Consider the following 19,524-nt stretch of genomic DNA (forward strand, 5'->3'; position numbering starts at 1 on the left):
CGGGGCTCCTGCAAGGCCAGGGTGAAAACTGGTGGATTCACAGTGCTGGCCTGACAGGGGAAAAGGCCTGGTTCAGATCCCATTTTTGTTTTCTTTTTCTTCTCCTAAGGTTTTTCCTGTCCCGGGAAACCTTTGGAATGAAAAGTATACAAGCTCTGACCTGTTGATGGTTCTCGGACTATAACACTCCCTGCTTGATGACCCTTTTGAGTTAACTGTTTTTGTTTTTGTTCTCCAGCCTCCTTCATGAAGGCTTCATTGATGTCAGTTCATTTTTTTTTATGCGCGTGTTTTTTATGACTGCAAACCCACTAGTGCAGAAGGCTCTGTTAACTGCCATCCACATTATGAAGTGCATCGGAGGCGCTGCTGAGAGCTGCAGGAGCCGCGTCCTAATGGCTTACTCTGTCTCTGCTCATCGAGATGCCAGTAGGATAGATGTCAAACAGAGTCAGGGTGGATACGGGAGGGGAAAAAAAAAATCGCCATGGTCTCGGCGTACCACAGAAATGACGCATCCATTCACTTGCATATACCGTATAGATACTTTCTTCTTTTAGTTTCGTCCCAATACAGAACATACTCACCTAAAGGATTATTAGGAACACCATACTAATACTGTGTTTGACCCCCTTTCGCCTTCAGAACTGCCTTAATTCTACGTGGCATTGATTCAACAAGGTGCTGAAAGCATTCTTTAGAAATGTTGGCCCATATTGATAGGATAGCATCTTGCAGTTGATGGAGATTTGCGGGATGCACATCCAGGGCACGAAGCTCCCGTTCCACCACATCCCAAAGATGCTCTATTGGGTTGAGATCTGGTGACTGTGGGGGCCAGTTTAGTACAGTGAACTCATTGTCATGTTCAAGAAACCAATTTGAAATGATTCGACCTTTGTGACATGGTGCATTATCCTGCTGGAAGTAGCCATCAGAGGATGGGTACATGGTGGTCATAAAGGGATGGACATGGTCAGAAACAATGCTCAGGTAGGCCGTGGCATTTAAACGATGCCCAATTGGCACTAAGGGGCCTAAAGTGTGCCAAGAAAACATCCCCCACACCATTACACCACCACCACCAGCCTGCACAGTGGTAACAAGGCATGATGGATCCATGTTCTCATTCTGTTTACGCCAAATTCTGACTCTACCATCTGAATGTCTCAACAGAAATCGAGACTCATCAGACCAGGCAACATTTTTCCAGTCTTCAACTGTCCAATTTTGGTGAGCTTGTGCAAATTGTAGCCTCTTTTTCCTATTTGTAGTGGAGATGAGTGGTACCCGGTGGGGTCTTCTGCTGTTGTAGCCCATCCGCCTCAAGGTTGTACGTGTTGTGGCTTCACAAATGCTTTGCTGCATACCTCGGTTGTAACGAGTGGTTATTTCAGTCAAAGTTGCTCTTCTATCAGCTTGAATCAGTCGGCCCATTCTCCTCTGACCTCTAGCATCAACGAGGCATTTTCGCCCACAGGACTGCCGCATACTGGATGTTTTTCCCTTTTCACACCATTCTTTGTAAACCCTAGAAATGGTTGTGCGTGAAAATCCCAGTAACTGAGCAGATTGTGAAATACTCAGACCGGCCCGTCTGGCACCAACAACCATGCCACGCTCAAAATTGCTTAAATCACCTTTCTTTCCCATTCAGACATTCAGTTTGGAGTTCAGGAGATTGTCTTGACCAGGACCACACCCCTAAATGCATTGAAGCAACTGCCATGTGATTGGTTGGTTAGATAATTGCATTAATGAGAAATTGAACAGGTGTTCCTAATAATCCTTTAGGTGAGTGTACAAAACTACTTTAAAGGTCAATTGACCGGGCAATGTCCTTAACTCCGTTTTCTCTTTTAATCGGCCGTTTTAAATACAGAGATGCACTCATACGGAGACCCCCGTCTTTTGCCCGCCGGTTGAGAGAGCTCAGCGGTTCCCCGTCGGCTCGGCGGACAGCTTAATTAATTAAATGCAGCTGTGGATCCAGTGTGCTGCTCTTCGGAGGCTTTAGAGGCCCACCCGGTGCTTTATAAATATAACGAGCTATTAAACCCAGGAAAATGGAGTTCAATCCAGGTGATTTAGCCGAGCTTACCTCCAGCGGTGTCCTGCCTGGTGGGGTGGGCGGTTGTGGCTCAGGGAGATTAATCATTCTGTTTTCCTTCTCTGTAGCTTTCCTCTTTTGTCCTGTGGGAACTGTGAGGCTGTTGTGGTACGTTTTGTTACTTTGTGGTACATTGTGGTACCTTGGGGTATGCTGTGGTACGCTGTGGTATGTTGTAGATCCTATTCCCCATCACTTGGTCAGCACGGGTAGAGCTGCTGATACAAGATAGCATGATGTAGTGGTTTAGAAAGATGTACCACTGGGCAACCATACTGACACACGCATGTGCACACGCATTTATACACACACACACACACACACACACACCACCCCAGCCAGGTTCTTAATGAATGCAGCAGCTCGAAAAGTTAATGATATTCAACACTTTTAAAAGGCGTTTTGATTTGTGCCCTGATACTCCCAATCGTGTCTTTGAGGATTAGATTGTATTCAAAGAAGGTTCCCTTTGAATTTATTTATTTATTTTTAAATGATGTAATATCACAGTTTCAAATCGCTGATGTCACACAGCTCTCTCAATCCCCCCTGTCTTACGGAGTTAATTTGTGTTAAGATATCAAATTTAATTACAGAATCAAAGAGTGCGATTTATTTCGGATTAGTCCCAAAGCCGAGAAATAGGGACAGTTTTCTGCTCTGTTGGTAATAAATAATTGATTTGGATTTAAAGCCTCAATTAAGCATAGCAGCAGGGAAAGGGGAAGCCCCCCCGGTGGCTACTTCATTAGTGATACTGTCTGACATTTGTAATGGAAGTAAACAAGCTTTTCAGTATTTAGCCAAAGCCCTCCGAACCTTTTGAGTGAAGACGTTCAGCTGAATTCACTGACTGGGAAAAATAAGAAAAGAAAGCAGAATAACCGTAATGGGAAGGGCAAGATGAGGGGGAAAAACTGCAGGTGGAATATCTGGAAGTTAGAATATCTCTCTGCTTGCGTTCATCAGAAGAAGACATCTTGCGAAGTCTGATATGAGAAGGATCGGCACAGGGACGCTGAGTGCAGCAGACCCCTAGGCTGTGTAGGTGTCTTCACACCACTTGCTCACAAGCTGAAAACAACGTGTCATTGGTTTCAATGTAGCACGTACAGTGGCTATCAAAAGTATTCACCCCCCTTGGACCTATCCACACTTCATTGTGTTACAACATGAAATCAGAATGGATTTAATCAGAAGTTTTTGCCGCTGATCAAAAAAAACAATTGTCTTTAGAAGTCACATAATTAGCTGAATGGAGTCCACCTCTGTGCAAGAAAGGTGTGTCACATGATTTCAGGTTAAATACACCTGTCTCTGGGAGGTCCCACAGTTGGTTAGTACAACTAAGGACGAAGGAACATTCAATGCAAATCCAGAATAAGATTCTCCAAAAGCACCAATCAGGGGTAGGATATAAGAACATTTCCAAGGCATTGAATGTCCCCCGGAGCACAGTAAAGGCCATTATTAAGACATGGAGAGAATATGGCACAACTGTGAATCTGCCTAGATCAGGCCATCCTCAAAAACTGAGTATCTGGGCGAGAAGGGCACTAGTCGGGGACGCCACCAAGAGGCCTATAGCAACTCTAAAGGAGTTAGTCTTCCACGTCTGAGCTGGGAGACACTGTGCAGACTGCAACAACAGCCTGAGTACTTCGCAAAAGTGGCCTTTATGGGACAGAAACAAATCGCATCAAAACTCGGCTAGAGTTTGCCAGAAGGCATGTGGGAGACTCTGAGACCAAGTGGAGGAAGATCCTATGATCTGATGACACCCAAATAGAGCTTTTTGGCCTCAATGCTAAGCCCTACATGTGGCACAAGCCTAACACCTCACATCATCCTGAGAACACCATCCCTACCATGAAGCATGGTGGTGGCAGTGTCATTCTATGGGGATGCTTCTCTGCTTCAGGGCCTGGAAACCTTGTAAAATAGAGGGCAAAATGGATGCAGCAAAGCACAGAGAAATCCTGGAAGAAAACCTGCTGAAGTCTGCAAGAGACCTGGGACTTGGGAGAAGATTAATCTTCCAGCAGGGCAATGACCCCAAACATACAGCCAAATCCACACTGGAGTGGCTTAAAAACAAAAAGGTCAATGTCCTGGTGTGGCCCAGTCAAAGCCAATTGAGAATATGTGGAAAGACTTGAAAATTGCTATTCACCAAAGGTCCCCATCGAACTTGATGGAGCTTGAGCATTTTGCAAATTATATTTTTCACTTTGACATTATGGACATTTCTGTGTTAATCAGTGGCAAAAACTCCTGATTAAGTCCGTTGTAACCGAACGTTATCTTTCAAGTTGGAAGCACTGCCCGAGGGCGAGGGGTTTCTGTGCACTTCCATAGGAACCCGATCGAAAACGTCACTATCAAAGCTGCCATTGGCCCCTGCGCACGTCACTCAGAACAGGTCCCTTCCCACTTCTTGTTCTATAAAACGTGACGTCTGTGCAGGTTCGTCCTTGATTACCATTTTGCTGGACCTGAGAACGTGAGCTCTCTGTGTCGTCTGCTGCCCTGTATACAGTGAGGGAAAAAAGTATTTGATCCCCTGCTGATTTTGTACGTTTGCCCACTGACAAAGAAATGATCAGTCTATAATTTTAATGGTAGGTGTATTTTAACAGTGAGAGACAGAATAACAACAAAAAAATCCAGAAAAACGCATTTAAAAAAAGTTATAAATTGATTTGCATGTTAATGAGGGAAATAAGTATTTGACCCCTTCGACTTAGTACTTGGTGGCAAAACCCTTGTTGGCAATCACAGAGGTCAGACGTTTCTTGTAGTTGGCCACCAGGTTTGCACACATCTCAGGAGGGATTTTGTCCCACTCCTCTTTTGCATATCCTCTCCAAGTCATTAAGGTTTCGAGGCTGACGTTTGGCAACTCGAACCTTCAGCTCCCTCCACAGATTTTCTATGGGATTAAGGTCTGGAGACTGGCTAGGCCACTCCAGGACCTTAATGTGCTTCTTCTTGAGCCACTCCTTTGTTGCCTTGGCTGCGTGTTTTGGGTCATTGTCACGACCCATTTTCAATGCCCTGGGTGAGGGAAGGAGGTTCTCACCCAAGATTTGACGGTACATGGCCCCGTCCATCGTCCCTTTGATGCGGTGCAGTTGTCCTGTCCCCTTAGCAGAAAAACGCCCCCAAAGCACAATGTTTCCACCTCCATGTTTGACGGTGGGGATGGTGTTCTTGGGGTCATTCCTTCTCCTCCTCCAAACACGGCGAGTTGAGTTGATGCCAAAGAGCTCGATTTTGGTCTCATCTGACCACAACACTTTTACCCAGTTCTCCTCTGAATCATTCAGATGTTCATTGGCAAACTTCAGACGGGCCAGTACATGTGCTTTCTTGAGCAGGGGGACCTTGCGGGCGCTGCAGGATTTCAGTCCTTCACGGCGTAGTGTTACCAATTGTTTTCTTGGTGACTATGGTCCCAGCTGCCTTGAGATCATTAACAAGATCCTCCCGTGTAGTTTTGGGCTGATTCCTCCCCGTTCTCATGTTCATTGAAACTCCACGAGGTGAGATATTGCATGGAGCCCCAGACCGAGGGAGACTGACCGTTATTTTGTGTTTCTTCCATTTGCGAATAATCGCACCAACTGTTGTCACTTTCTCTGCTTGGCGATGGTCTTGTAGCCCATTCCAGCCTTGTGTAGGTCTACAATCTTGTCCCTGACATCCTTGGACAGCTCTTTGGTCTTGGCCATGGTGGAGAGTTTGGTATCTGATTGATTGATTGCTTATGTGGACAGGTGTCTTTTATAAGAGAGTGCTCCTAATCTCAGCTCGTTACCTGTATAAAAGACACCTGGGAGCCAGAAATCTTGCTGATTGATAGGGGATCAAATACTTATTTCCCTCATTAACATCCAAATCAATTAATAACTTTTTTTGAAATGCGTTTTTCTGGATTTTGTTGTTATTCTGTGTGTCACTGTTAAAATACACCTACCATTAAAATTATAGACTGATCTTTTGTCAGTGGGCAAACGTACAAAATCAGCAGGGGATCAAATACTTTTTTCCCTCACTGTATGTATAACATGTAAACAGCAGGTCTATGGCTCTGCTCTAGATTGTGTAGACTGGAGCTCACTGCCGCTGTTCCCAGCTGATGGCGCTCGAGTTGTTTGTTGCCTCACTTTGTATGTAGTTCCTTGGACAGCAGGTCTGTGGCCCACTCTGGCTGTGTGCCATAGGTCCAAGAGAGCGCTGCTGCTGCTGTCCTTAGCGGTAAGCACTTGAGCGGGCTCTCATGTTCTGCTGTGTACTTAGTTCATGTGTCAGAACAGTAGAGCTAATGTTGCCTTGGGTTAGCCGGTCTAATCAGCAGGCGTCAACTGCTCCTGGTTTCCCGGTGGCGGATGAGTTGGTTCCTGCACCCTGTGGTGTATATTACGGTGGCCCTGAAGTGCAACTGCTGAAAAAATAAAGCAGTGGCTGCGAGATTTGTGGTGCTGAAAAAATAAAATGGCAGCTGCGAGATTTGCGGCAGCTTGCGAGATTTGGAAGTGCTGAAAAAATAAATCGGGGGCTGCAACATTTTCAGAAGCAATTACGGAAAGGGAGGTACATTGTAAAATATATTTGACTGATGCCATTGGACAGCAAGCAAGTCACGTCGGTCGAGCTGCTTCTCCAGAAGAGCCAACAGAATCTGAGAAACGGGCGCCAACTGCGCAGAGCATGAAATGTCATATTAATATTGCTGTGATTTTCTGCTCTCTATCCACTTTGTGGTGACATATTAAGAGTTATAGGGCTGTCCTAACATGTATTAGAGATGAGTGAAAGCTTAGATAGGAGACAGAATGGGGTTAAAAGTAGCTATATTTACTAAATGAATAACTGTACTTAATTATTACAAGGCAGTGTGACAGTGCTTTATTTTTATTATTGTTCTTAAGCGCTAACAGAAAACATCAGTTAACAATTCCATCAGAAGGAGCAGTTTACTGATTTAATAGAAAAGAGCATGAGCTAATTTGGGAAATGCAGAATTAGAGCGAGGCTTTAACAAATATGAATAACTCCAAAAAACAAAGAAACAATAATAAACAACACATTCATATAAAGTAGTATTTTTATTTTAGGGGTGGCACGGTGGCGCGGCGGCTCCAGGGGCGCTGGGTTCGGGTCTTGGCTCGGGTGCCTGTCTGCGCGGTTTCCCCCGAGTCTCCCGCTTCTTCCCACCATCCGCCAGGTTGATCGGCAAAGCTAAATTGCCCAGCAATGGGCTGCGTCCCGTCCTGCATGTATTCCTGCCGATCCCCCATTCCTGCCGGGATCGGCTCCGGCTTCCCCGCGACCCTGACCAGGATAAGCGGCTTCGAAAATGAATGGATTTTTATTTTATTATGGACTTTTGCATTGTCTCTCTAACTTATCTTAATTCTACATGCGTTTTATACTGAATTACTTTTCTGCTTTAAAACCATGTTCTGTCTGTAGTGTTCTGTACAAAACCTGTTGGGAACCTTAACCTTTGTTGTATTGTCAACTTCAAATAAACAATTTACAAATGTGCCTGCACAATATATATTATAAAGCAAACAATTTTTTTTTTTTATATATATATATAGATAGATATAGATATATAGGTAGGTAGATAGATAGATATATAGATGTGTGTGTGTGTGTGTGTGTGTGTGTGTGTATATATATATATATATATATATATATATATATATATACATACAGATTAACCCATTTACACAGAAAAGTATATAAACTGCAACATCTTTTATTATTATTATTATTATTATTATTATTATTAATGTGTTATTCTGTCTTTTGGAATTGCCCCACTTATGCGTGACCAGGCATTGTAATTTACATTGGATCAGGACTACTTACAAATACAGTTAACAGAAAATAAGGCTTCTACAGTAAATTAATAACTGTAACAGAAAAAACACCAACCGAGTACATACTCACTCTAAGATTCTTCAGCGGTTCTATCGAACCTTTGGGTTGTTCGTGAGTTAAAGGGTTCGTTTAAGAACCATGAGCTCCGTGGTCAACACAAGGGAGCATTTATGAACCCTTTTTCATCATAATCGCGATTGATTTAACACACATTCAACGTGCTTTAAGGATCCTTGTTTGCAGGGAACCTTGGCAAAGGGTTCTAATAAGAACCTTAAGGATCCTCCACAGTATCAACCCTAGAATCCAAAAAGGTTCTTTTTACAACCTTCACTTCTTACAGTTTACATATAGGCTGAGTACTGTAATTGTATATGAAAATATACATGTTTAGTTAAATTAGTGATACCATAAGCTTTCATTAATTTCTAATACATTTTAGGACAGCCCTATAACTCTTAATATGTCACCACAAAGTGAATAGAGAGCAGAAGATCACAGCAATATTAATATGATACTTCTCGCTCTGCGCAGTTGGCGCCCGTTTCTCAGATTCTGTTGGCTCTTCTGGAGAAGCAGCTCAGCCGACATGACTTGCTTGCTGTCCAATGGCATCAGTCAAATATATTTTACAATGTACCTCCCTTTCCGTAATTGCTTCTGAAAATGCTGCTTTATTTTTCAGCACTTCAATTCTCACAGCCACTGCTTTATTTTTTCAGCAGTTGCACTTCAGGGCCACCGTAGTATATAGTTCGTTTGTACGACATTTTAAGTGTCAGCACAGTGGAGCTCTCTGCTCAGTACTGTTCGTGCTGCCACGGGATATATATTGTTGTTTTCAGCTCAGCTACTCTGTTGACTAGCTGGCTGTGTATTGTTATATGTCAGTGGGTCTGTGGCCCCGCTCCTGTTGGATCAGGGGTCCATTGCCACGATAATGCGCGGAGGCACATAAGTTGCTTGCACTATTAGAGCAGCCGGCCTTGCTCTTGTAAGCGGAGGGCATAAGAGTTAACCTCTGTAGCCCTGCTTTGTATAGATAATTGCAGACCGTTCCCGGTAGAGCGTGACTGCGGTCCTTGCTCCTGGGCGACTCGGGTGCGGCCCTACGGTGCCCCTGAGATTACTGTCTGGAGTTGTGTTGCCAAGGCCCCTAGCAGTCACCTCGGGGCAGGATCCCTTATCAGCTCGCTGCCTCCTCCCTTGCGATGGTTTTGTTATACAGTAACCCCTCCCCCTTGGGCAGTGCTTCCGACTTGAAAGATAACGATAGGTTGTGAATGCAACCCCGGTTATCTGAAAAAGGAAGCACTGCCCAAGGGTTGCAAGGTCACGCGGGAGTCCTAGCTCCCGCCAAAAGAGGACAAACCTGCGCTGATATCACCTTTTATACAAACAGGAAGTGGGAAGAGACCTGTTCTGAGTGATGTGCGCAGGGGCCAGTTGGTACAATTAAAACGCATCAATTAGTATTTCATTTGAACTATGTACTGCGTGATGAGCATGGCGAACTGAGATGGAGAACAGCTCTGGCACTCTGATTCTCTTCTGTTCTGAGCAGAGGTGGGGGTGCAAAACGTTTTTGGCGACCTGGTGTGGAAATTGGGGCTGGTGTTGAAAGGACAGTCACAGTGGAGGCTTCCTTTAATTGGCAGTGAAGCACAAGGTTAGCCTCTTGAGGTCATACATTTTAACAAGTTACTCTCATCACTTTGAGTTTGAAAAGTCTAAGCATTTGCATAAAATTAAAATCTCAAATGCCCAGAATCTACATCTCAATGACTGCATCGTGATCTGCATCTGTTTTTGCATCCCCCCCTAAAAAAAGAAAAAATCTTCGAAGAGTTTTAAACCCTACAGAGAAATATTTTTAATTGGTGACGTCCGATTTAGAACTGGATAGATCTTGTTTAACTGTCTCGATTTCCCTCCTTCCTGTCTCTTCCAGAATTATGTATTCTTCTTCCGATGCAGATGTGGCTCTTCTAGGTGTTTCTCATGGTGCCTTTTAAGTCCTCCGTTCTTTAATGGGTCTACATCTTTTCATCACGGGTACGCTTCATCACCAGCGTCAGTTCATCATCAATTTGAATATTCATCAGTACTTTGCATATTCAGTTACAAACTACACGCAAAAGTCTCTCTTGATTTAGATCGAATATTCTGTAATGACCTACGATTCCAAAACAGACTTGTCAAATCCTACAGTTACAGTTGTAGTCTGCTTTTCAACTATTTAATTTCACCCACGCTCAGTTCTGTTTTCCAACACTTTAATTTCTCCCCTTTCTATCGATTAATGCATCACTCAGTTGGCTTGTTTACACGGGTGCGTTCAAGTCACGCAGACTTTCTGCAGTTAGTTTGAAGGAAGCCGTTTTCATGACCTGATATTCCAGTTATACGTATTGGGAGGAATACCTTATGAACCAGTATGAATACATAATGTGCAGTGCACCAGGTCAATATTTGTAGTTTGTGGTCACTCAATGAAAGTTTTTTGTTGTTGTACATGTTGCATTTTTTTGTACTTTTTAGTTAATGTGATTTTGTAAGTATTTATTATTAAATAACAAATAGTCACGAGAGAGAGAGACATGGAGGAGGGGGATTAATAATATTATTATTGCATGTCAGACAGTTGGAAGTTGGATAAAGTATTTAACTTATTAATTTTGTGGTGTTTACAGCTGAAACACACTATATGTATTTAATTCAAATATTCATTAACATATAAGAACGGATATGAGGGAGAAAATCACATACGCAGAGATATTTACTTTTAAATTGCAAAAGCCACACAGCAGCTATGGTGGTTCCAGTGATAAACTGTTTATCATGTTATTGTCAGCTCCTTTTAAATGACCTATTTGTTCATTGTATTCTATTGTGTGAATAAACTGCTCTTTCGGGCAACTTTTTGAATTACACTTCAATATTCTTCCTGTGACCGAAGCAGACCTGTGTGGGCTGGTTTCAGTATTTGTTAAATACTCTATTTCCCTTTTATACAACATTGTTGTGCCAACAAAAATAAATACATAAATAAATACATTGATGAATAAGAAAGGAAATAAATCTCTCTCTCTCTCTCTCTCTCTCTCTATATATATATATATATATATATATATATATATATATATATATATATAATCATTTTTTATTCATTTTTGTAGGCCTTTGCACAAATTACCCTCTGTATTTATTTACTGAATTCAATATGTACTTTGAAAAACCAACTACAACAGCTGGACTATAGTCTGTTTTGGAATCGCAGGACATTAAGGAATATTCGATCTAAATCAAAAGAGACGGATCGTGTGTAATTTGTAACTGAATATGCATATTGCTGATGAATATGCAAAAGGGTGATGAACTCACACCAGTGATGAAATGTGCATGACGAAAAGATGGGATCCCTTCTTTAATGTCTACTTTGTCCTGCGTCGGCTTTACTGTGTCATGCCCGTGCCACAGATTCGGGATGCAGGCAGCTGCTGGTCCCCCATGTTCCTGCTGTCTGTGTATCTAAAACAAGAGGGATCTGATATCAGAGAGATGTTTAATATTAGTGGCAGTCTGGCATTTGTTCCCCTCTGTCTTGGTCTCGTGTAGTGTTGGGATTCCTACTTAGTCTCATCTGTAGTCACTCGTTCTTCAGGTTTGTTTGTTTGTTTGTTTGTTTGTTTGTTTGTTTGTTTGTGGAAATATCTACCCATAACTCTGTAGGCAGATCCATGCATATTTGACCAAGGCTTTATTTAATTGTATTTTCACGTCTCCGATTCTCTACTTCCTGGTCTCGCTCAGTCAATCCACAGCTTGCAAATTGTGCGATTGTAATTCTGCCACAACTGTAACTGGCACAATCGCATTCATCCCCACTGCTCTCCCTCGCATCGTGCACAATAATCCTTTATTAGCTATTGCATGTACTATAAAATCTCTCCACACGTAGGGCTCTGCACACCCAGAGCTCTTGTTATCTCTGCGTTAAGGCTGTATTGTTCACCACACAGTTTTTAGTTTTGTGTGCTTTTTCATTGTTGCTTCTTTGATTTGCTCGAGCTCTTTAGATTCCATTGCAAATCTGGTGCCTATGCTTTTGTCCGTTTCTTTTCTGTCTGTCACGATGGCTTGATTTTTTTTTTTAATGTCTCTCTTTTGTAGTTTTACTTTTCATCAAACACATTCGCTTTTCAGTTCAAAAATAGATCTGCTCATTGCTCCTCACGGAGTCCTTGCCTTTTCCCCAGCATATTCATCCAAGAACTGTCACAGAAACTCTGATATTCTCCTCCTTAACCTTTACTAATTTGACATTATGCAACAGTGGCAGCTGCGTACAGTTTTTAAAGTGGCCTTCAAGGGGATCTTACAACTCTCAGATCGGCATGAGCAAAATTGAATCTCTCCTGGTGGCTTTCAGCTAAATCTGGACCAAGATATTCCTCCACCGAAGGCATCTTTGATTAATGTTACACTATAATAAACAACTCTTTAATAGGCATTTCAGGAGATGTGAATTAATAGCTTTAGTATTGTGCCTGTCCGCCCAGACTAAATCAGAGTCTGTAATTTTAATCTGACAGTGGTGGGAGGGTCAATGTTTTGATTTGGTCCAGGAAACTGTGCAACATATTCCATTGCTAAAAGTAATTAGCCGTTAAACTTAATAACTCATGTCATCTAATGCAAACAATGTGCATATCTCCTATATATTTTTTAATCTGTGGTTTTTTATCAACCTGCTCTCATTCTGAATAAGCAAAGCATTCCCACGAACTCACACAGTGCTTTACAACGTGTTTAAAATCCCTCTTGGGATCCATTCTCCGGTTTTCATGCTTCAATCTACTTTTGCATACATCACCAAACTGCGCAATCATGCTTCTCGCCCTGACCCTCTGCAACCCCCGCGGGAGCCCGGAGACGGAAGGCAGTCGAGCTGATCCCTGGAGACACTCACTTTCCTTTGAGCTCCGTTTTTTTTTTTTTTATTATTTCCTTGACCCTGCCACACTTCAGAACAAGCACTGGATTGCGCTCAGCAGATTTATGTGGGGAACAGTGCGCAGCAGAGTGGATGGGCTGAATGGCACTTAGCGATCGGAGGGAAAGAGGTCAGCGCAACGATCAGACTGATAGTGGAGCATAAACCACGAGAGAAAAAGCGAAATAACACGTATTAGGGGGTGGCTTGATCCAGAACCGTGTGGAACATGTTTTAAATAAAATCTTAAGCAGCATTTTGGACCGTCAGTCTTTCCTCTGGGCCCAAGTATGAAAACACTCACTGCACGGGCTCCAGACTGCTAAAAGGGTAGTCGTCGGCAATGGGAGGAACCCACAGCCGCACACTGGAGTCTCCCAGTCACTGTCCGCAATCGGTCTCCTGAGATAAGAAACATAAGAAAGTTTACAATTGAGAGGAGGCCATTCGCCCCATCGTGCTCGTTTGTGTCCATTAATAACTGAGTCATCCAAGGATCCTATCCAGTCTGTTTTTGAATGTTTTCTGTCTTGAATGCTTTGAAGCCCAATTTCCATTTGTGTCCCCTGGTCCGTGTGTCCCTGCAGATCTGGAAAAGCTTCCCTGGTTTGATGTGGTCGATGCCTTTCATGATTTTGAAGACTTGTGCCGTGGGCTTAGTCTGACCAGGCCATGTAGCCTGTGACAATGACAAGGTAGCTTAGATGTTTCTCAACCCTGACCATCCGGTATCTGTCCTAGCTGAGTAGTAAATAACTATATTGAGCACTAAACTAAAATGATTTGATTAAGCCTATTATTATTATCATCAGCTAAACAGATGAAATCATTCATCTTATGACTGATGTAAGTAAACGAGAGCTCAGCTGGAACCCAAATCAGGAGATACAGGACAGCTCCAGGCCCAAGGCTAGGATCTAATAATAGCTTACAGATCAGCGATGCTTTGAATGCTCATCTATGACTTTAATTTTCCCTTAAACAACATGAAACGGCAAAGTTAATCGCAGAACAAGGAGATTACACCGAATAAAGCTGGTATTTCTGTGTACGCCGCTGTGGGTTTGGAGCGACTGCAGAGTCGTGTCGGTTCCTCTTCATTACTTCTGGCACCAAGATGGAATTCCAGGCCATCTGTTGCTCAGTTGAGGTTTTATTTGTTTTGTCTCTCTGTGATATTACTATTCTCCAATACACCACAACACATAGCCTCGCTTGCTGCTTGTCTGCTTTATTTATCACCCATAACTCTTTGCCATATGGTGCTTTGCCAGGTATTTGCACACAGTGTAGTCGTGTAGAAAAGATTTGCTTTATTTGGAAGTGGGTCTTTTTTTAAGTGTGTGTGTTTTTACTTGTGATAGAAATATATATGTTTTGGTTTCAGACCTCCTCCATGGAGGCGAATAAACAGGACTATATATTTGCATGTATAACCCTGATTAATATTTGCTTTTATTGAGTAAAGCAGGATTCCAGTACTTGAGCTTACAGTTTTGTTTGCAGTACTTGTTAATGTTTATTTACTTGTTTCATCAGGAATTATTTACCCACTTTTGGAGGGACAACACTGATAGAAGTACTATTTACATGGAATTTAATTTGAATTAATTAAGTCTGGGAAACGTCTTGCATGATTAAATTGCTCACAAATGCGTAACATAATGAAGTTGTGGCATCTATGTAACTTTTGATATATTTATAGTTTAATTCACAACATTTCTCCTAAAAGTAACAGTGAAATACCCTTCTGAGGGAGAAATTGCCCTGTGTGTAGATTTATACAAAAGAGGGATTTAAATTCTGTTTCTCGAGTCTCATTTTATCCTCTATCTTGACCCCAAACAAAAATAATATGGTGTTTGAATCTCCAGTCTTGCCACACACACGTTGTGGGTTAAGAATACGCTCCGAATTTAATCTTAACCTTTATTGTTTTTCCTAATGGTTTCATCCAAGAATAAACCACTTACTTGTTGACAGAATCTATTATTCTTGGTACCGTTAGGAAAATCGGGGACACTAGATAACTAGATATAGTAAAAATACAATCAACATCCAATCGAGACTGTCAGCACTTGACAGCAGACCAGCTTTTTGGATCGACTTTTTACTTTTTCCATTTATTTGATTTTATTAATCTTGGAACCGAAGTTAAACTCTAGTCTTACTCCAGGGCTGAAGAAGTCATAAAAAAACATGTTTCTTATCTGTTTCAATGTTCCCAGAATGCTACTTTTTAATGTATGAAAGTCAGATAGCTAGCCTGACTTCCATAGCATTATTGAAATCTCTAATCGTATACATGCATGCAAGTTATACATTGTTCTTATCAGGAGCTGAAGTCTCTTTCCTTTTATTCCATTTATTTTTAGACATTTTGTCCTTCCCTATTCCCCCGCCAGGTCTTCCTCAAGAGCGAGCGCGTGGCCAGGATGGTCCACTGCGGAGGCTGCTCCGCCAACGACTTCAGGGACGTCTTCAAGAAGAACATCGAGAAGAGGGTGCGCAGCCTCCCGGAGATCGACGGACTGAGCAAGGAGACCGTGCTGAGCTCCTGGATCGCCAAGTTCGACGCCATCTACCGAGGCGAGGAGGACTTCCGCAAGCAGTCGTCCCGGATGCACATGAGTGCCGTGTCGGAGCTGATCCTCAGCAAAGAGCAGCTGTACGAGATGTTTCAGCAGATCCTGGGCATTAAGAAATTCGAGCACCAGTTGCTATACAATGCTTGCCAGGTGAGTGGCAGGAATTACGTTGCGGTTTCACAAGTTTTTTCTTCACGGTTAGCGCAAAGAAGGGAAGTTTAAAAGAGGTATAGTTTCGTAACCACATTAAGATATTGAATACGTGAATGTTTCTGGATAGATAGATGGATGGATAGTTACATAGGTTGATGAATTTCCCCGTGTCTCTAGTAATATAATTGAAAAAGGTAGCCTCTTCTCAGCTGTTTTAGTGGTTGCTTTATCCCACTCTCCTTCTCTTGAACTTGGCCTCATCCCTTCATCATCCACCTGCCTGAAATTGTAGCCCTAGATTCCTCCTGGGAAATTCTTAAGTATTCTTTAAAATATATCTCTTTCGGATCGTAATTTCCCAAGGGGTCGCTTCCCTCTTCCCTCTGTACTGTATCCTGGGTATTTGAAATGACCAAAATCGATACGGCTTCTTTCTCTGGTGTCTGTCTCCACAAATGAATCCATACCCATTTCTTTCATTTCAAGTTCTCCTCCCGTGCTCTCAGTGGAACTCTCTGTGGTAAGATGGTTGACATCTTGAGAAGTAGGATGGTGTGAGGACTTCCTCGTCGCTTTCTCTGGCCATGTCAGAAGCATCAGTAAGAGAGGTGGAAAGAGAATATTGCAGCATCGTAACAGGTTCATAGGGGGACACTTACTAATGGTGCACTTGCAGATTCTTGGGTGGGGGGTTACAGCACATTACAACACAACAGATGGCACTGAAAAGCTAATGGATTCGGGGAGACTGGGGGGGCACTGGCCAGCAGACTGAGCAGAGCCAGGCGCAGCTGAAAACCTGCAGGCTCTCGGACTCTTCCACACCTGTCGCAGAGTGGTTTGAGTTGATTTGTGTTTATGGTTATTTCGTGCAGAAGTAGGTTTCTTAGAACACTAGATTAGTATAACTTCGAAATTATCTGCAATTGTATGATGCATTATATTTAACAGATTAAACATCTGGGAGGTGTAAGGTTTTCTTCCTTGTTCAATCTCACCGCAGGGATTTAATCTCCCAACAAGCCTAAAGCTGCAGATAGTGTCCCTGGATGAACTTCTTCTCTGGATTGACTTTCTCCAAATCCCTAAAGGAAACGTGTGGAAGAAAACCTCAGTAAATCAGCCCCTTCTTTCAAAACCACTCATTTATATCTGTATAAAAAAACATCTATTTCAAATATGACTGGTGAAGGACTCGGACCGCTTAATTAGGCAATGCCTGCGGTAATGACCACACTGAATAAATCTTACTGTAAACGGGAGAGCTCAGATTTAAATGAATTACCAATAACATTCTGTCACTAATGAGTGATTGGAGGCAGGAATCAAATCCATGAATTACACAATGAACTGAGAGCAGCACCAGAGACAGGTATGAAGTCATAATTGTCGTTAATGAGACTCATTTGGCAGCGTGAAGATACACGATTCAGACGTCTGAGATGGACTTCAGTGTTACTACCCTCAGAATTACAGATGTGTATTTAAAAACATCAGTTTCGGCAGAGAGATGCACGTGGTTTATTTGCTTTTGGTGACAATATGATGCTTTGGGATTGTGGAAAGTGGGAAGACCTGTTTTAAAAGGGAATGTTGAGGCAAATTTTTCTCCCCAAAATAATTTTATGTCTGCGGTTTACTCACAGAAAAAATCTCTTCCCAAGAAAACAAAACAATGTATAAAATAGAGGACTTACAGAGTATTATAAGTAAAAATGTAACTGCCTTTAATTTATAAAAATGTGATTTACATTAACTTTTTGTACCTTTGTAATGGAAATATAATGAGAGGATTAACCTCCACAATAAACCAGAAATATTGTTGGAAGTAGTACAGCTTTTAATAAAGTTGTTAAATGAGATCAGTGTGTCAATTAGCTGTTGTGCTTCTTTTTTTATAATTCCCTTAAAAACATAACATTAAAAACATCTTTATTTTGGGGGGCTTACTGTACTGCTGTATTATTTCCAGTAAATTAATGATTTTTAATTCAAAGTTGAGAGTTTAGATTGGATTGTTTACTTATATGTTTCTTTGACATAGTACTACAAAAACATGTTTGTAATATTTCAGAAACCGTAAATTAATGTGTTTTCCTAAAATTTGATATGAGTAATATATGCAAATGTATATTGTTAGACCTGGGTAAGTGGATAATATGAGACATTGTGTAAAGAATTGTATTTTATTATGTGACTCCAGTGACGTTTTATCACTTTGCGATTCATGGACTGTATGAAAATCATATTGAAAGTGTGAAAACATTATAAAATCTATTAGGATCTAATTTTTTTTTTTTTTTTATACTGCTCTATTTTGAAGACCAGCAACAAGATTTTGCTAGAGGAAAAAAGGGATTTTTATATTTTCCAGTCACAAGGGAAGCACATTACCATGATTGAAGCAAGATGCCTATCGCAGTGAAAACACTTTACAAAAGAGAGAGAGAGAGAGAGAGAGAGAGAGAGGAGATAAAGCACACGCTATCACAGGGTGAGGACTTTATTAATGCTCAGGAAATCACATTTACACCCTAGTCTGTTGACTTTCAGTTATATAGATAATAAATCAATTTTGTCAGATCCCAGAGCATTTCAAAACGTATTGCAGTTTTCATTTTCCCCTCCAATTTGATATCAAATAACAGAAGGACACGATATACTATCAAACCAAGGGCACAAAAGTAAGAAACTAGTCACAGAGTGATTATTTTGTGTTTTATGGGTAAAACATACTGTTTTTGCAGATTAAAACCGCTGTTTTACTTCTGTGTAAGTTCCTATTGTAGTACATCTTCACATCAAGAATCATCATAAATATTGCGTCCACTTTGTGGCATTAGTGCTGTTAACCTCCACTTACTTCACCACAGTATCTGTGTGGCACGTATAGCTGCCTGGTATAGCTATTATTATTGCAAGATTTGTATTGAAGGTTACTCCATGGCTACAATTTACTTAAAATACCTTAATTACAAAGGTGGGATTTGTCCTAAACAAACAAAACTATTTTTTCTGGTCCTACCACTGCCTTTGTATCCCTTGTGTTGTGCATCAATGTGAAATGGATGGTTTGAGATCTTCAGGATTTCAGGATTATTTCCATGGGTAGTTTTCTCCATAGCTCTTTCTGGACTGAGTGGTTAGTAGCAGCTAATGTCACAGAGCTGTAACACAACTTAGAAGCAGTTTTCAGTCTCTAGTTAAGCCAGACTTATTGCACTAAGGTAGCTATTCATCTTAAAGGCCATTGCCCTGCTCTAATGCTGTAATCTATCCTCCAGAGATGCTTAGAATACGGTTTGTTTTTGTGCCTGTCAAACTAATTTCTTCCTGCATTTTAATATCTTTGTTTCCTGGTTGGCCTCGCTGATGCACTTTGGTTCACCGCAGTTTTTTGGAAGAAATCTGCAATTCATGTATTCACTCAATTGTAATGTAATCTCTGGACTTCCTGTTCATTCAGTTTTCTAAAACAGCGTGTGTAGAGGGATGCTGACATCACCCTTCTGATTTGCTAACAGATTCAAATATATATATATTGCTAACTGTTTGAAAACAGAAGAAGAAAGCAGCCGTATTATTGATGGGCTGTGAGGCAGGGATCCCATATTCTCAGACCGTATAGTAAAGCTGTGTCTGAACACTGTTGTTGTTGTTTCCTCCTTAATGTAGTAATTGATCATATTGATTTGTGTATTTACTGTATTGGAATTACTGCAAAGAGCTATTAGAAATGGGTTTACAAATCCATTATAACCGCATGCACTGTGTCCTTTGGA

At 41.6% G+C, this 19,524-nt stretch overlaps 1 protein-coding gene across 7 annotated transcripts in view; it reads left to right on the forward strand.

The window, feature by feature from the left end:
- Positions 1-19,524, forward strand: part of cadps2 (Ca++-dependent secretion activator 2) — a 143,435-nt gene that overhangs the window by 37,287 nt on the left and 86,624 nt on the right. For all 7 annotated transcript variants that reach the window (XM_066723759.1, XM_066723763.1, XM_066723760.1 and 4 more), the window contains exon 3: positions 15,407-15,739. In XM_066723759.1, the coding sequence (XP_066579856.1) occupies positions 15,407-15,739 (333 nt within the window). The remainder of the gene's footprint in view (positions 1-15,406; positions 15,740-19,524) is intronic.

This window comes from Amia ocellicauda, chromosome 15, assembly GCF_036373705.1.
Source record: "Amia ocellicauda isolate fAmiCal2 chromosome 15, fAmiCal2.hap1, whole genome shotgun sequence".
Taxonomy (NCBI): Eukaryota; Metazoa; Chordata; class Actinopteri; order Amiiformes; family Amiidae; genus Amia; species Amia ocellicauda.